This window comes from Neovison vison, chromosome 12, assembly GCF_020171115.1.
Source record: "Neovison vison isolate M4711 chromosome 12, ASM_NN_V1, whole genome shotgun sequence".
NCBI classification, from domain to species: domain Eukaryota; kingdom Metazoa; phylum Chordata; class Mammalia; order Carnivora; family Mustelidae; genus Neogale; species Neogale vison.
The window spans coordinates 77291313-77309453 of NC_058102.1; the positions used below are offsets into that span (position 1 = coordinate 77291313).

Sequence of the window (18141 nt, forward strand, 5' to 3'; positions counted from 1 at the left end):
TTTTAAGTTAGACAAATTTTTCTACAGAAGCTTTTTATTTTATTCTTCTTCACATATTCTTTGGACTTCATGCATTTAGTTATTATCTTTTTAAACAAAATCAGATCTTTACATCTATGGGTGTATTAAATTTAAAGAATTTATCTAAGTTGCCAGAGATTATTTGTATCTAAAAAATAATAAATATTGATTAATTTTTATGGATAGATTGAACATAGATTGAACATACATTATTTATAGTGTAAAATAAGGTAGTCAACACTATTTGTGTACCAATGCTGTATAATTAAGGTCTGTTCAGAGCAAAGATGGAGTGAATCTGTTAGACTTTCTGAGGGGAATTTAATGAGGGGATACATGATTCCTATAGAAGATTATGGAAGATTGGTACTGGGCATGCAAATGAATGAATAGGGATCCAAAGATGAAAATCATCAAATCATGGTGGGAAGAACTACCATGTAAAAATAAAAATAATAACAAACACTGTTGTCTTGATTACCCCCTGGGCACTGCTATGAATCCTTTATACAATTTAGCCCTTATAACAACCTTGGGAATGGGTTATAGTAGTATTCCTATTTTACAGGTAAGGAAATGAGGCACAGAAAGGTTAAGTAACTTGCCTAAGGACATTCTCCTGGTAGGTGATGGAAAATCTGCCTCCCATGTGCTTGTTTTCATCTCTTGTCTACACCATAGATTCATGATAGCGGTGGTGGTAGTAGGGAAGGAGGGGGAGTTGTTCTTTTATTCTTAAAGGCTAGTGTGAAATATTTGGCTTTGTTTACCAGCTGCATTACTTATAAATTTGAAGATGAGAGAGAAGATTGCAAAAGATCGTCAATTATACTTTTGATAATCTTTGATTATATTCTGAATTATCTCCATTATTATTTAAATGTAAAACTGTAGTTCTGAGCAGTATTTTTTCTTCTCATGGAGTTGAAATTACTTTCATAATTTTTTTTTAATCTGATACACTTTCTTATATATCTCTCTCTTCAGGGCACTGTATACCTAAAGTCAGCTTGGATCTTTTGGGTTCTCAAGAAAAGTACTCTATAAAAATGTTTGAGGAACTTCTTGGTGGAGAGCCCTATGCTAGATAAGTAGTCAAAAATATACAAGGGGTTTCATATTTCAGGATGGTTTATTTCTAGGTGTGGAAAGGAAAGAGGTTTATTTCTCTTGGGAGAGAAGAGAGGATAAAACGTAAGTCATCTTAATATAAGGTAGGCAGTAAGACATAAAAATTTGCTGGGCTGCAGAGAGGCATTTGCTATTGAGTTTTCTGGCCCTCTGTCCCTCCCTTCTCCCTCCCTCTGTCTTTTTTTCTTCCCATCCTTCCTTTTAAATTTCCTGTGGACTTTTAAAGAGGATTTTAGTAATTTGCTAATTAAATTAAATATATGTCCTAGGTATTTTTAAAAAATATTTTATTTATTTATTTGTCAGAGAGGCTGAGAGCCCAGCAGGGGGAGCAGCAGGCAGAGGGAGAAGCAGGCTTTCTGCTGAGCAGGGAGCCAGACGTGGGATTCCAACCCAGGACCCTGGGATCCTGACCTGAGTGGATGGCAGACACCTAACTCACTGAGCCACCCAGGTGTCCTTCTATATTTCCTAGGTATTATACTAGGCTATAGAAGTACAAATTGAATTACAATAGCATCCAATCTTTTCATTCTAGTTTTAAAACCGATAGGCATGTTTGGTTTAGTGTGCTAAGTGCTATGTTAAACAAAAGTGATGGGAGCCTGAAGGAGGAAGAGAGCTTGGGAGCTTGGTAGCGAGGACTTAAGTGCAAGAGCTGATAAAGCTGTTCCTTCAAGAATGAACATTTTTGGCTTGATGAAGAGCAGAGTTAGACATTGAGAGCCCTAGAAATAGTATAAATGAAAAATAATGAGGTTTAAAAAATTGTACGTTGTGTTTGGGGGATGTCTTGGAGCAGAGGGGTTTAGAAGATTTTTGAACAGGACAGTGACTTGATCATACCTAAAGTAAAAGAGCACCCTGGTGGCTCTGAGGAGAATGGGTTGAGAAGGTGAGTAACCTGGAGACTGGTGGGCAGTAATTTAGTCTTTGAACCACAGAATGCTCCCCTCAACACCTTTGACATACTTAAATTCTAGAGAATTCAGGAATTTCCCCCAGTGTCCTTCCCCTGATCTGCTACCTTGGATCTTAGGGTCTTCTTTTCCTTTCTTTTTTTAATTCTTAACTTGGGGTAGTGAAGGGAGCACAGGATTTGGAGTGAGCAGATTTGACTTCAAATCCAGGCCTCTTGTTGACTCCCTGTAAGGGTTTGTACAAATCATTTATCTTTTCTAAATACTCATCTTTAAAATGGGGATAATAGTTTTTATGGCATAGGATTTTTTTAGAAGATTTTATTTATTTATTTGACAGACAGAGCTCACAAGTAGGCAGAAAGGAAGGCAGAGAGAGAGAGGAGGAAGCAGGCTCCCTGCTGAGCAGAGAGCCCGATGCAAGGCTCAATCCCAGGACCCTGAGATCATGACCTGAGCCAAAGGCAGAGGCTTAACCCACTGAACCACCCAGGTGCCCCTGGCATAAGATTCTTAATAAGACTTAGAAATCAAGTGTACACAGACTTCAGCACAGTACTGACATATAATATTTCTGTCATCTATTACTTTGATCTTCTAGTTGATAGCACATCATGTTCCTTTGCCTTTCAGAAGCTGTTCTGCATAGGCCGGTATGCTACAGATTGCTAAGTCTTCCCTCTGCTCACTACGGTCCCTGTGGTTTTTGTAGTACCTAGCATGCTAACCTACCTGGACCATGTACTCTGAAAACTGTATTTAAGGGAAGGTAGAAAACCGAGAGACAAGAAATTTCTTTGTAGAAATTCAGATTCTTGTCCTGGAAACCAGAAATCAGAGATGACTGTCCTTTGTTTTTTTTTTTTTTAAATAGCAATAACATTCTTTACTTTGTTTCCCTTGTACCAGGTACTGCTCTGCATTTCAGAGTTACAGCAGAGGACAAGCACATACCTCTGGCTTTGCGGTGCTAACATCCCCCTGCCCAGATAGACTCACTTGTTAATATTTTCATATATATTATCATAGGCTTTTTTTTTCCAATTTATTTATTTTCAGAAAAACAGTATTCATTATTTTTTCACCACACCCAGTGCTCCATGCAAGCCGTGCCCTCTATAATACCCACCACCTGGTACCCCAACCTCCCACCCCCCCCGCCACTTCAAACCCCTCAGATTGTTTTTCAGAGTCCATAGTCTCTCATGGTTCACCTCCCCTTCCAGTTTACCCAAAAACACATACCCTCCCCAATGTCCATAACCCTACCCCCCTTCTCCCAACCCCCCTCCCCCCAGCAACTCACAGTTTGTTTCGTGAGATTAAGAGTCACTTATGGTTTGTCTCCCTCCCTATCCCATCATGTTTCATGGATTCTTCTCCTACCCACTTAAGCCCCCATGTTGCATCACCACTTCCTCATATCAGGGAGATCATATGATATTTGTCTTTCTCCGCTTGACTTATTTCGCTAAGCATGATACGCTCTAGTTCCATCCATGTTGTCGCAAATGGCAAGATTTCGTTTCTTTTGATGGCTGCATAGTATTCCATTGTGTATACCACATCTTCTTTATCCATTCATCTGTTGATGGACATCTAGGTTCTTTCCATAGTTTGGCTATTGTGGACATTGCTGCTATAAACATTCGGGTGCACGTGCCCCTTTGGATCACTACGTTTGTATCTTTAGGGTAAATACCCAGTAGTGCAATTGCTGGGTCATAGGGCAGTTCTATTTTCAACATTTTGAGGAAGCTCCATGCTGTTTTCCAGAGTGGTTGCACCAGCTTGCATTCCCACCAACAGTGTAGGAGGGTTCCCCTTTCTCTGCATCCTCGCCAGCATCTGTCATTTCCTGACTTGTTGATTTTAGCCATTCTGACTGGTGTGAGGTGATATCTCATTGTGGTTTTGATTTGTATTTCCCTGATGCCGAGTGATATGGAGCACTTTTTCATGTGTCTTTTGGCCATCTGGATGTCTTCTTTGCAGAAATGTCTGTTCATGTCCTCTGCCCATTTCTTGATTGAATTATTTGTTCTTTGGGTGTTGAGTTTGTTAAGTTCTTTATAGATTTTGGACACTAGTCCTTTATCTGATATGTCGTTTGCAAATATCTTCTCCCATTCTGTCAGTTGTCTTTTGATTTTGTTAACTGTTTCCTTTGCTGTGCAAAAGCTTTTGATCTTGATGAAATCCCAATAGTTCATTTTTGCCTTTGCTTCCCTTGCCTTTGGCGATGTTCCTAGGAAGATGTTGCTGCGGCTGAGGTTGAAGAGGTTGCTGCCTGTGTTCTCCTCAAGGATTTTGATGGATTCCTTTCTCACATTGAGGTCCTTCATCCATTTTGAGTCTATTTTTGTGTGTGGTGTAAGGAAATGGTCCAATTTCATTTTTCTGCATGTGGCTGTCCAATTTTCCCAACACCATTTATTAAAGAGGCTGTCTTTTTTCCATTGGACATTCTTTCCTGCTTTGTCAAAGATTAGTTGACCATAGAGTTGAGGGTCTATTTCTGGGCTCTCTATTCTGTTCCATTGGTCTATGTGTCTGTTTTTGTGCCAGTACCATGCTGTCTTGATGATGACAGCTTTGTAATAGAGCTTGAAGTCCGGAATTGTGATGCCACCAACTTTGGCTTTCTTTTTCAGTATCCCTTTGGCTATTCGAGGTATTTTCTGGTTCCATATAAATTTTAAAATTATTTGTTCCATTTCTTTGAAAAAGATGGATGGTACTTTGATAGGAATTGCATTAAATGTGTAGATTGCTTTAGGTAGCATAGACATTTTCACAATATTTATTCTTCCAATCCAGGAGCATGGAACATTTTTCCATTTCTTTGTGTCTTCCTCAATTTCTTTCATGAGTACTTTATAGTTTTCTGAGTATAGATTCTGTGCCTCTTTGGTTAGGTTTATTCCTAGGTATCTTATGGTTTGGCTGCAATTGTAAATGGGATTGACTACTTAATTTCTCTTTCTTCTGTCTTGTTGTTGGTGTAGAGAAATGCAACTGATTTCTGTGCATTGATCTTATATCCTGACACTTTACTGAATTCCTGTACAAGTTCTAGCAGTTTTGGAGTGGAGTCTTTTGGGTTTTCCACATATAGTATCATATCATCTGCGAAGAGTGATAATTTGACTTCTTCTTTGCCGATTTGGATGCCTTTCATTTCCTTTTGTTGTCTGATTGCTGAGGCTAGGACTTCTAGTACTATGTTGAATAGCAGTGGTGATAATGGACATCCCTGCCATGTTCCTGACCTTAGTGGAAAAGCTTTCAGTTTTTCTCCATTGAGAATGATATTTGCGGTGGGTTTTTCATAGATGGCTTTGATGATATTGAGGTATGTGCCCTCTATCCCTACACTTTGAAGAGTTTTGATCAGGAAAGGATGCTGTACTTTGTCAAATGCTTTTTCAGCATCTATTGAGAGTATCATATGGTTCTTGTTCTTTCTTTTATTGATGTGTTGTATCACATTGACAGATTTGCGGATGTTGAACCAACCTTGCAGCCCTGGGATAAATCCCACTTGGTCGTGGTGAATAATCCTTTTAATGTACTGTTGAATCCTATTGGCTAGTATTTTGGTGAGAATTTTCGCATCTGTGTTCATAAAGGATATTGGTCTATAGCTCTCTTTTTTGATGGGATCCTTGTCTGGTTTTGGGATCAAGGTGATGCTGGCCTCATAAAATGAGTTTGGAAGTTTTCCTTCCATTTCTATTTTTTGGAACAGTTTCAGGAGAATAGGAACTAGTTCTTCTTTAAATGTTTGTTAGAATTCCCCCGGGAAGCCGTCTGGCCCTGGGCTTTTGTTTGTTTGGAGATTTTTAATGACTATTTCAATCTCCTTACTGGTTATGGGCCTGTTCAGGCTTTCTATTTCTTCCTGGTTCAATTTTGGTAGTTTTTATGTTTCTAGGAATGCATCCATTTCTTCCAGATTGTCAAATTTGTTGGCGTAGAGTTGCTCATAGTATGTTCTTATAATAGTTTGTATTTCTTTGGTGTTAGTTGTGATCTCTCCTCTTTCATTCATTATTTTATTTATTTGGGTCCTTTCTCTTCTTTTTGATAAGTCTGGCCAGGGGTTTATCAATTTTATTAATTCTTTCAAAGAACCAGCTCCTAGTTTCGTTGATTTGTTCTATTGTTTTTTTTGGTTTCTATTTCATTGATTTCTGCTCTGATCTTTATGATTTCTCTTCTCTTGCTGGGCTTAGGGTTTCTTTCTTGTTCTTTCTCCAGCTCCTTTAGGTGTAGGGTTAGGTTGTGTACCTGAGACCTTTCTTGTTTCTTGAGAAAGGCTTGTACTGCTATATATTTTCCTCTCAGGACTGCCTTTGTTGTGTCCCACAGATTTTGAACTGTTGTATTTTCATTATCATTTGTTTCCATGATTTTTTTTCAATTCTTCTTTAATTTCCCGGTTGACCCATTCATTCTTTAGAAGGATGCTGTTTAGTCTCCATGTATTTGGGTTCTTTCCAAACTTCCTCTTGTGTTTGAGTTCTAGCTTCAGAGCATTGTGGTCTGAAAATATGCAGGGAATGATCCCAATCTTTTGATACCGGTTGAGTCCTGATTTAGGACCGAGGATGTGATCTATTCTGGAGAATGTTCCATGTGCACTAGAGAAGAATGTGTATTCTGTTGCTTTGGGATGAAATGTTCTGAATATATCTGTGATGTCCATCTCATCCAGTGTATCATTTAAGGCCTTTATTTCCGTTGATCTTTTGCTTGGATGATCTGTCCATTTCAGTGAGGGGAGTGTTAAAGTCCCCTCCTATTATTGTATTATTGTTGATGTGTTTCTTTGATTTTGTTATTAATTGGTTTATATAGTTGGCTGCTCCCACGTTGGGGGCATAGATATTTAAAATTGTTAGATCTTCTTGTTGGACAGACGCTTTGAGGATGATATAGTGTCCTTCCTCATCTCTTATTATACTCTTTGGCTTAAAATCTAATTGATCTGATATAAGGATTGCCACTCCTGCTTTTTTCTGATGTCCATTAGCATGGTAAATTCTTTTCCACCCCCTCACTTTAAATCTGGAGGTGTCTTCGGGTTTAAAATGAGTTTCTTGGAGGCAACATATAGATGGGTTTTGTTTTTTTATCCATTCTGATACCCTATGTTTTTTGATTGGGGCATTTAGCCCATTAACATTCAGGGTAACTATTGAGAGATATGATTTTAGTGCCATTGTATTGCCTGTAAGGTGACTGTTACTGTATATTGTCTCTGTTCCTTTCTGTTTTGATGCTCATTCCCTTTGCCATATTGGAGAAATTCTCCCCAATAATTCTCTCCAGTATATCTTCTGCTCCCCTCTCTCTTTCTTCTTCTTCTGGAATCTCAATTATTCTAATGTTGTTTCGTCTTATGGTGTCACTTATCACTCGAATTCTCCCCTCATGGTCCAGTAGCTGTTTGTCCCTCTTTTGCTCAGCTTCTTTATTCTCTGTCATTTGGTCTTCTATATCGCTAATTCTTTCTTCTGCCTCATTTATCCTAGCAGTGAGAGCCTCCATTTTTGATTGCACCTCATTAATAGCTTTTTTGATTTCAACTTGGTTAGATTTTAGTTCTTTTATTTCTCCAGAAAGGGCTTTTATATCTCTGGAGAGGGTTTCTCTAATATCTTCCACGCCTTTTTCAAGCCCGGCTAGAACCTTGAGAATTGTCATTTTGAACTCTAGATCTGACATATTACCAATGTCTGTATTGATTAGGTCCCTCGCCTTCGGTACTGCCTCTTGTTCTTTTTTTTGTTGAGAATTTTTCCGCTTTGTCATTTTGTCCAGCTAAGAGTATATGAAGGAACAAGTAAAATACTAAAAGGGTGGCAACAATCCCAGGAAAATATGCTTTAACCAAATCAGAAGAGATCCCACATCGTGGGATCATGATTGGGTGAGGGATCTCCTCTGATTGGGATCTCTTCTGATTGGGATCTCCCAATCTCTTCTGATTGGGATCTCTTCTGATTTGGGGATAAAAAGAGGTTCAAAAATAAAGAAAGAAAAAAAAGAAAAAAAAAGAATTAAAAAAAAGAAAACGAATAAAGAAAAGTATAAAAAAGAAAAAAATATATATATTAGATAAACTAGTTAAAAAACGTTAAAAAAGAAAAGGGTAAAAGTTAAAAAAAATTTTAGCAGAAGAAGAGAAAAAAAAATAAAAAAGAAAAAAATTAAATTAACTGCAAGACTAAAAAATCACAGGGGGAAAGCCATGAGTTCCGTGGTTTGTTTTCTCCTCCTCTGGAATTCTGTTGCTCTCCTTGGTATTGAAACTGCACTCCTTGGTAGGTGAACTTGGTCTTGCCTGGATTTCTTGTTGATCTTCTGGGGGAGGGGCCTGGTGTAGTGATTTCAAGTGTCTTTGCCCCAGGCGGAATTGCACCACCCTTACCAGGGGCTGGGCTGAGTGATCCGCTCGGCTTTGCTTTCAGGAGCTTTTGGTCCATGAGCGCTTTCTGTAGAGTTCCGGAGGACGGGAATACAAATGGCGGCCTCCTGGTCTCTGGCCTGGAGGAGCGGAGAGCCTGGGGCCCCGCTCCCCAGTGCGCCCTCAGCGAAGAGCTCCTAGTAACTCCCGTCTGCCTAACCTCCGGCCGCGCTCCGAGCTCACCGAGCCTGCGACCTGTTCAAGGCAACACCGAGCTGTGAGCTTACTGTCGGCTCTGTCTTTGTAGCCGGCTTTCCCGTTCCAATATCCGCAAGCTCTGCAACACTCAGACACCCCTGATCCTTCTGTGACCCTGCCAGACCTGAGGCCACGCCGACTCCGCGAGGGCTTCGGCCCGGTTTAGCCTCTGGAGCGATGACCCTCAGCGGAACAGACTTTTAAAAGTCCTAATTTTGTGCTCCGTTGCTCTGCCGCTTGCCGGGAGCCGGCCCCTCCCCCCGGGGTCTATCTTCCCATCGCTTTGGATTCACTTCTCCGCCAGTCCTACCTTTCAGAAAGTGGTTGTTTTTCTGATTCTAGAATTGCTGTTCTTCTCTTCGATCTGCCGATGGATTTGCAGGTGTTTGCAATCTTTAGATAAGCTCTCTAGCTGATCTCCTGCTAGCTGAAGTAGTCTCAGCCTGCTACTTCTCCGCCACCTTGACTCCTCCATGACTGTCCTTTGTATGTAGCATTAACAAGTTTTGTAATGTTCATATTCTCATTTAGTTATTCTACATCATGAATGAAGTCAGGGCAGTAGCCTTAACTGTGAATGGTACTAGTTTCCCAGATGTCCTTCAAGGAGTAAACAGGAATCCAGAAGGTATAAGCAATGTGTATAATTGGTAGAGCCATGGGCTTCTGACTTCAAGTGTTATGAGCTTTTTCTCCATATCATGTGGCCTCTCTCATGGTAACTTACTCTCCCGTGGCAGGTTATTTGGCTGATGCTACTCTGATGTTTGTGGCACTAATCTTCTTTTATTTTCCTAATCTATTTCAAGGATGAGTTTTGCCTTATTTTGTTTCTATCTAAATTTGAGGTTGTAGAGAAAAATCACACAAAATTCAATTTACTAGTCTACCAAAAGGAAGAAATATGGGCCTTTAATATGTTTACCTTCCTTTTTTGCTTACTAGGTATGTGAGAAAGCCAGCAGTCCCAAATTGGTGGAACTGCTACTGAATGGTGGTTCCCGTGAACAAGATGTTCGGAAGGCGCTGGCGATAAGCATTGGGAAAGGTGACAGCCAGATCATTAGCTTGCTCTTAAGAAGACTTGCTCTGGATCTGGCCAATAATAGCATTTGCCTTGGAGGATTTTGTATAGGAAAAATTGAACCTTCATGGCTTGGTCCTTTATTTCCAGATAAGACATCTAATTTAAGAAAAGAAACAAGTAAGTATTAACAGGAAGATTTTGTCCAAGTCTTTTTTTTTGTTAGTATTTTTTTTTTAAGTCACTGATCTTTTCATTAGGTTTATTTCAGTTTGGTACAACTTAAGCCAAGAATATTGTGAAGGTTTCAATATCGTTCTTTTTGGTCATGAAATGCTGTAAAACGGTATTATATTTAATTCTTTATGACTTAGCAAGTACATCTTTTATAAAGATAGAGCCAAATAGTGAGATCTTTCTGAGCAGTTGCTTTTTAAAAAATATATATTTTATTTTATTTTTATTATTTTTTTAAAGATTTAATTTACTTGAGAGCGAAAGAGAGCATGAGCTGGGGGAGAAGCAGATGGAGAGGGAGAGGTAGACTCTCCGCTGAGCAGGGAGCCTGATGTGGGGCTCAATCCCAGAACCTTGGGATCATGGCCTGAGCTGAAGGCAGATGCTTACCTGACTGAATCACCCAGGCACCCCAGATGTATTTTCTTTTGTATTACAAAAATAACCCATGCTCATTCTAAGAATAGCAAAACACAAAAACTGTAAGGAAGAAAATAACAGTAATTATTTTACCCCTTATAGGGATTCAATGTAGATTTACTTACTAGATCTTTTAATATGCTTACATATAATATGCATCAAAATGTATATGTAGAAACATATACATATATATACTTTGCATTTGCATTTTAACATATTTAGTTTTCAGTTTTTTCATATTTCAATTAAGGATGTATTTTCTTTATATTTTCAAGTTAATATATATTAAGTATGTTGATGACAAGTTAACATCATCCTCCATTAATATTTCTGTCATTTCAGATGTCAGTCATTCATACTAACTGTGTTTCTAAAAGTTGAGCTCCCTGTTTTGCCTTTGACAACTTACTCCCATGCCCACTTCCTTCCCAACAGTGGTTGTATTCTCCAACTCTTCACCTTAAGGACTATCTGGTTAATAGCATGTTTGCTTTACTGTCATTTTCCTGATGCATTTACCTGGTAAAACCTTACTCCTGTTCACTCCAACAGTCTGCTTCCTTCCTTCCCTTGCCTAGGGTAGCTGAATGCTGTTAGAGAAAAGTAATCTTCTATGCTTATTGGTTCCTCTACAAATTCCAGGTCTCCAACATTCTGGTGGGCCCTAAGAGATTCAGTGAGGCTGAGTTTGCCTAAGTTTCTTAAATGCGTCATGTACTCTTATTTCCAGAATTTTCCCACTGGTACTCTAGCTGCTTAATTCCCTTACCTTCTCTCTCACTTGCCTATCTCTTCATTCTTTTTGCCTCAGCACCTTCTCACTTTTTATAAGAAAACATTCCTGCCCCTGTGAAGTCTGGGTGGAAGATCACCTACACGCTCTGTAGCTCCTTGTTTCTTATGTGTACCAACACTTATCACATTATATAATTGTATTTTTTCTTTTTATTATCTACCTTTTGATTGATTACATGCATCACAAAGTCAATGTCAATTTTTTCCATTGTTGTAACTTTAGCATCTGTGCTAGTACTTTGCACACATTAGGTGCTCTGAATATTTAAAATATTGGCAAAATTCAAAATTTGATAATAAATTATGTTGATAAGCATACATGGAAATAGACATTCCACACAATATTCCTATAAATTTAAATTATCCTCTTTTAATGATAATCTTGTAATATCCATTAATATTTTAAATGCACATCCATACTGTTTTGCCCAGTTATATATGGATAGAAATCCATGATAAAGGCATTCTTAATGTACACAAAAAGTCGTGTTCAAGGATTCACATTAAAATATTGTTTATAATAGCAAGAAATTATAAGAAAAAATCCCAAATATTCTTCAAAAGGAACTATTTGAATCAATCATGGTACATTCATGCAATAGGATGCTTTGCAATTGTTGGGGGAAAAACATCTAGCAAATCAAAATGTTCAGATGTAGAGAGCATTATTAAGTAAAAAGAAATAAAAAAGCAAAGGACAGCATTTTTAGTATACTGATGTTTGCGAAAACACAGTTGAGATATGGTAGTCTTAAATGTTTGAATATGAAAAGACTTATGTCAGAAGAAAAACTCCAGAAATTCGTTCCCTGGTTGCCTCTGCGGACCTTGGAAACTAATGAAATATGATTAGATCCTGTGTTCCATCACTTCAAGATGTCTCTTGCCAACAACCTGCTTACTTGAATCTCTGAGTTCTGATGGGGAGAGATTATAGGCCCCCTGCAAAGGGATGAAGGGAGAGTTACCACCCATTGTATTCCCTTTGTTATGCATGTTTTTTTTATATTTGGTAAGTCTCTCCTAATTAAAAAAATACAATAATGTCATTTGATTCATTGGAGAGCATGGCCATAATTATATTGGCAACTCAACTGAGTAAAGAACATTTTTGGACTCATAGCTTTAAAACATTTTTCAGCTACTACTTGACCGAGTCACATACCCTGTATTTGAAGAAATTGCCAAGATATATGTAGCACAATGAGGACTTGGCAAACTTATTTCTTCATAATAGAACACAATATAAAATATAATAAAATAGAAGGATATTAACTTTCAAATTCCACCAAATTTCTCAGTGGAATGAATCACTTAGCAAAAGGTTTATAAACAATAATATAATTTATTGAGCATCTTCTATGTTCTTTTGTTTTTTAAAGATTTTATTTATTTATTTGAGAGAGAGACAGAGAGAGCATGAGAGGGGAGGTCAGAGGGAGCAAACTCCCCATGGAGCAGGGAGCCTGATGCGGGACCGATCCCAGGACTCCGGGACCATGGCCTGAGCTGAAGGCAGTTGCTTAACCAACTGAGCCACCCAGGCGCCCCCTGATTGTCTATGTTCTAAGCATTGTGCTAAACATTTTATATGCATCATTTCCTCTATTTTTATTTTATTATTTTATTTTATTTTTAAAGATTTTATTTATTTATTGGAGGGAGAGAGAGAGAGCGAGAGAGAGCAAAAGTAGGGAGGAGAGGGAGAAGCAGGCTCGTCACTGGGCACGTGGGGCTTGATCCTAGGACTCTGGGATCATGACCTGAGCCAAAGGCAGACACACTTAACCGACTGAGCCACCCAGGTGCCCCTGCATCATTTACTTTAATCTTTTTCATAACCTTATGTTGTCGTCTTCACTTCCCAAGTGAAGATACTGACACTTAGGGAGTCTTTGTAACTTGCACTGCACAGGTCTGTCAGGTTTCAAAGCCCAGGCTTTTTCCTGTAGTTTCATAAATATTCGGTTTTGTCACTAAACCAAAGCTTTGAGTAAATTTTTATGATTTCTAAAAAATTTAAATTCACTGCCTGCTTCTTATGCAATATCATGGTTATAAAGTGAGAAATAAGTATATGGGTGCTTTGGTGACTCAGTCCATTAAGCGTCCAGCTCTTGATTTAAGCTCAGGTCATGATCTCATGGTCATGGGATCGAGCCCTGTGTTGGGCTTCACGCTCAGTGGGAAGTCTGCTTGAGATTCTCTCCCTCTGTCCCTCTCTCCCTGTGCTCACTCTTTCTCTCAAATAAAAAAATAAATATTTTTTTAAAAAAGAAATGTGTAAAAAATTCTTTAGAAGCGTGAAGATACATAAGGAACTTTGGTGTGATCTATGTTTATGTTTCTTGATTTCTAAGTGACTGGTCTATCTTTTTATTGTAGATATAGGATCCACCCTAGCAAGAATGGTGCTCAGATATCAGATGAAAACTTCTTTGGAAGAAGGGGCAGCCTCAGGCAGCAATGGGAACTTTCCTGAAGGAGTACTTGATAAATTTGATGAATGGACCTTCATTCCAGACTCCTATGTGGACAGTGTTTTTGGTCAAAGTGATGACCTGGATAGTGAAGGTATTTATTATAAAGAAATATTTCCTTTATGTTGTCAAACATTTACACACTGGTATTGAACAATAGAAATGGAGACAAAACCTGTTTTAATTTACTTGGAAAACTTGAGGAAGAATGTGCTCATTATCTGAAGTAGTTAATGCTCACTAATTCCAGTTAAGGTGATGCCTGTCAAGAAAATGGATCTCTGCATTTCCCGTATTATATTTCCTAAGTATTATAATACCGATCATTATCAGTGAATGGTGACTAATGTAGTGAAAACACTCTGACTCAGACTAGAATTGGATTCCATGTTCCTTCATCAAGATCCTTTTGTGGCTTGTGTAAGCCCCTTACCCTTAATAAAGATGGTGTTGCCAACCTTCCAGGATTATTTATAAGAATTAGAGAAATTGTATGTAAAGTGTCTGGGAGAGTGCTTCCCAAATAGGATAGATTTTTACCTTTAGAAGGATTAAAATAATATTAATATTTTAATAACACCTTGAAATAACTTAAAAAGTTGTCATGGAAATATATAATGACAGTAATAGAACTGACATATTTAATACAAGCAGTTTGGTAAAAATGGGGTGAGTTGCTTTTTTAATGATGTGATACAAATGAAAACTTTGGGTAAGAGATAAAGGTATTTGAGAGAGCAAACAGTAAGTGTTCTCCCTGAATCCCAAATCTCTGGCCCAAGCACTTTATTTATTTATTTATTTATTTATTTATTTTCAGCATAACAGTATTCATTGTTTTGTACTACACCCAGTGCTCCATGCAATCCGTGCCCTCTATAATACCCACCACCTGGTACCCCGACCTCCCACGCCCCACCCTGCCCAAGTACTTTTTAAAACCAACTTTATTCAGATATAATTAATATAAAATAAAATGCACCCATTTTAAGTATGTGTTTTCATGGGTTTTGAAAAATTTATACATCCATATAATCATCAGCACTATTAAATTATGCAACATTCCTATCATCTAAAAAAAATTTTTTATACCTTTTCAAAAATGCCCTGATCCTTGGTCCCTGGCAAACACTGATCTGCTTTCTGTCATTATAGATTAAATTAGTATTTTTTAAGTTTTATATGAATAAGACAATATAGTATGTTCTCATCTGTGTCTGGCTGTTTTTCTTTTCTTTTCTTTTTTTTTTCTGGCTGTTTTTTAAAGTAGTTGGTCTATATTGGTGAATGTTCTTTGTTAACTTAAAAGAATATGTATTCAGCAGTTGTTGAGTCAATTAGATCAAATTGGTTGTGTTTCTTAGGTCTTCTATATCTACTAATTTTTCTCTCTACCTGTTGTATTTGGCAAAGAAGTGTTGAAACTATAGTCATGTTGTGGAGCTCTACTACTAGATGCACAAACATAAAGGATTGTAATTTTTTTAAAGATTTTATTTATTTATTTTTTAAAAGATTTTATTTATTTATTTGACAGACAGAGATCACAAGTAGGCAGAGAGGCAGGGAGAGGGAGAGGAGGAAGCAGGCTCCCTGCTGAGCAGAGAGCCTGATACGGGGCTTGATCCCAGGACCCTGGGATCATGACCTGAGCTGAAGGCAGAAAGAGAGCATGAGCAGGAGGGGCAGAGAGTGAAGGAGAGAGAATCTCAAGCAGACTCCATGCTTAGTGTGGAGCCTGACACAAGGCTTGATCTCAGAACCCAAAGATCATGACTTGAGCCAATATCAAGCCTTGGACACTCCACCAGCTATGCCACCCAGGCAACACTTTAAGTATTCTTAAATAAAGGAAACATTAGAAATGCTGACATAAATATAATTATAAAATGCCTTTGTTGCTTCTATAAACAATATGCTAACACAACATACACAGACATAAAATAGGGTAATTATGAAAATGTAATAGTTACAAGATAAAAATTTAATTAAACTGTGAAGTCTATTTTATTAAGATATTTAAGCATAAAATAATTAAAGTTATAAGATAAATTAAGTTTTAATAGTGAACCAAGTGGAAGTCTTTTTATCAATTTTAAGATTTATATAGAATATTATAAAGTTGATTTTTAGATATATAGATTTTTACATTTGTTTTGATACTTAAAATTAATTCTTTATGTTTGTAAGATAGTGGTAGAATTTATAATCTCATGATTTTTCAGTAATGTCTCCAAATTTTTTATCCATAATAATATGTTTATTGATCCTTATTTTCTTTAAATCCATAATTTTAAAAGAAGTCCTTTTCTCTTCTCTCTCAAGAGACTTATGCCAACTAAACTCATTGTTTCATTTTAATGTCATTCCATAAATGAGATAACATAATGGAATTTAAATAAAAGCATTCTCAAGATTCCTGAATGTGAGATAATTTAGTGTGATTCCAATATTTAAATAAATTTAAACAAAAATTTTCTGAGAGAAAATCAAAGAAACATAAAAGATTGACATTGATCATATTTATGTATAAGCTTTCTTTTTTCAAAGATTTATTTGTTTGAGAGAGTGAGAGAGAGAGTGCACAAATGGGGGGAGGGACAGAGAGAGAGAAACAGGCTCCCCACTGAGCAGGGAGCCTGACGTGGGGCTTGATCCCAGGACCCTGGGATGATGGCTTAAGCCTAAGGCAGATGTTTAACCGACTGAGCCAGCCAGTGCTCCAAATTTGTGTATAAACTTTCTTTGCTTAAGTGTAAACTTTCTTTTTTCCTGTACACACATGTGTATTTATTATAGCATGTAACTATTTTTTTTTACTTGTTTTTTTCCTACTATACTATGAGCTCATATCAGGCATGGATTGTTTTTCCTGCTTATCTTTTTTCAGCGCTTGTTCAGTATCTAGTCTAGGACAGCCATTCAATAAATATTTATAAATGAAGAAAAATGTAGCTGAATTTTGAAAATGAAAAGCCAACATAGTATATTATTTCTATTTTAAAGATGTTACAGTGGAAATTGAGCAATTTCCGTCAATGAATATATGTTTAACCTTTTATAATTATTGTACTATGATACTAGCATCTTTTGATTGAGTCAACATTTTTTATTTGCCTTTATTTTGTCATTTAAAAATAGGAAGTGAAGGCTCATTTCTTGTGAAAAGAAAATCCAATTCAATTAGTGTAGGAGAATTTTACCGAGAGCGTGCCTTGCAGCGTTGCTCACCAAATTTGCAAAGGCATTCCAACTCATTGGTAAGTTAAATTGTCATTATGTTGTGTGCTTTGTTACTGATAGTCTCCTGATAACTGAAATTATGTGCCAAAGCTAGGAGCTACTGGTGCAGAAATTCCCTAGTATATGAAAACTTTGTATAGAGAATGTGTGTGTGTGTCTATATATATATCTATATATCTATATATGTGTATATATATACATATGAAAACTTTATATATAGAATGTGTCTATATATGTATATATATGTATGAAAACTTTATATATAGAATGTGTGTCTATATATAGATATATAGATATATATGCATATATACATATATATGTATATAGATATATCTATGTATCTATACCTATAGATATATAGAAAAATATATCTATATCTATAGATATAGATATATATCTAGATATATCTATATACATATATATGTATATATGCAGATATATCTATATATATATGTACACACACATATTTGTATAAACCATTCTAAATACTCATGCTCATGCTCATTTTTTTTTTTAAAGATTTTTTATTTATTTATTTGACAGAGAGAGATTACAAGTAGGCAGAGAGGCAGGCAGAGAGAGAGAGGAGGAAGCAGGCTCCCTGCTGAGCAGAGAGCCCGATGCGGGACTCGATCCCAGGACCCTGGGATCGTGACCTGAGCCGAAGGCAGCGGCTTAACCCACTGAGCCACTTTGGGCCATATGTGTTTTAAGTATACTTCAAAATGATTTTATCTTTTTTCCTTTTTTCTTTTCAGAGCTCCATTTGTATGGAGCCCAGGGTAGGTCTGTATCTTATAGTGTGGCTAGTCCCTTGAGTATTTTAACTAGAAATCTTACATGATTCTTAAGGAATAGGAAATGTTCTCTTTGCTCCAAAAAATGATAGTGATTTTATTAAACCTGTCTATTTTTTAAATAGGGACCTATTTTCGATCATGAAGATTTACTGAAGCAAAAAAGAAAAATATTGTCTTCAGATGACTCACTCAGTAAGTATTTGAAAGTAATCATAAATAAGTAGATATTTTGAGCAGAATGCAGTACTTTGTTAATAATTTCCTCTACTCAGATTTTCTGGGTGTTCATTTCATCTTACATAACCTTCAAATTATATGTCTAATGATATCACACACTATAGAAGAATGAAATACAATTATATATTTAAAATTTTACCTTTTATGATGCTATGAAAGA

The 18141-nt window shown here is 37.0% G+C and overlaps 1 protein-coding gene across 2 annotated transcripts in view; it reads left to right on the forward strand.

Annotated features, from left to right (window-relative positions):
• Positions 1 to 18141, forward strand: part of LRRK2 (leucine rich repeat kinase 2) — a 139016-nt gene that overhangs the window by 44948 nt on the left and 75927 nt on the right. For both annotated transcript variants that reach the window (XM_044229314.1, XM_044229315.1), the window contains exons 19-22: positions 9691 to 9949; positions 13607 to 13795; positions 16843 to 16961; positions 17867 to 17936. In XM_044229314.1, the coding sequence (XP_044085249.1) occupies positions 9691 to 9949; positions 13607 to 13795; positions 16843 to 16961; positions 17867 to 17936 (637 nt within the window). The remainder of the gene's footprint in view (positions 1 to 9690; positions 9950 to 13606; positions 13796 to 16842; positions 16962 to 17866; positions 17937 to 18141) is intronic.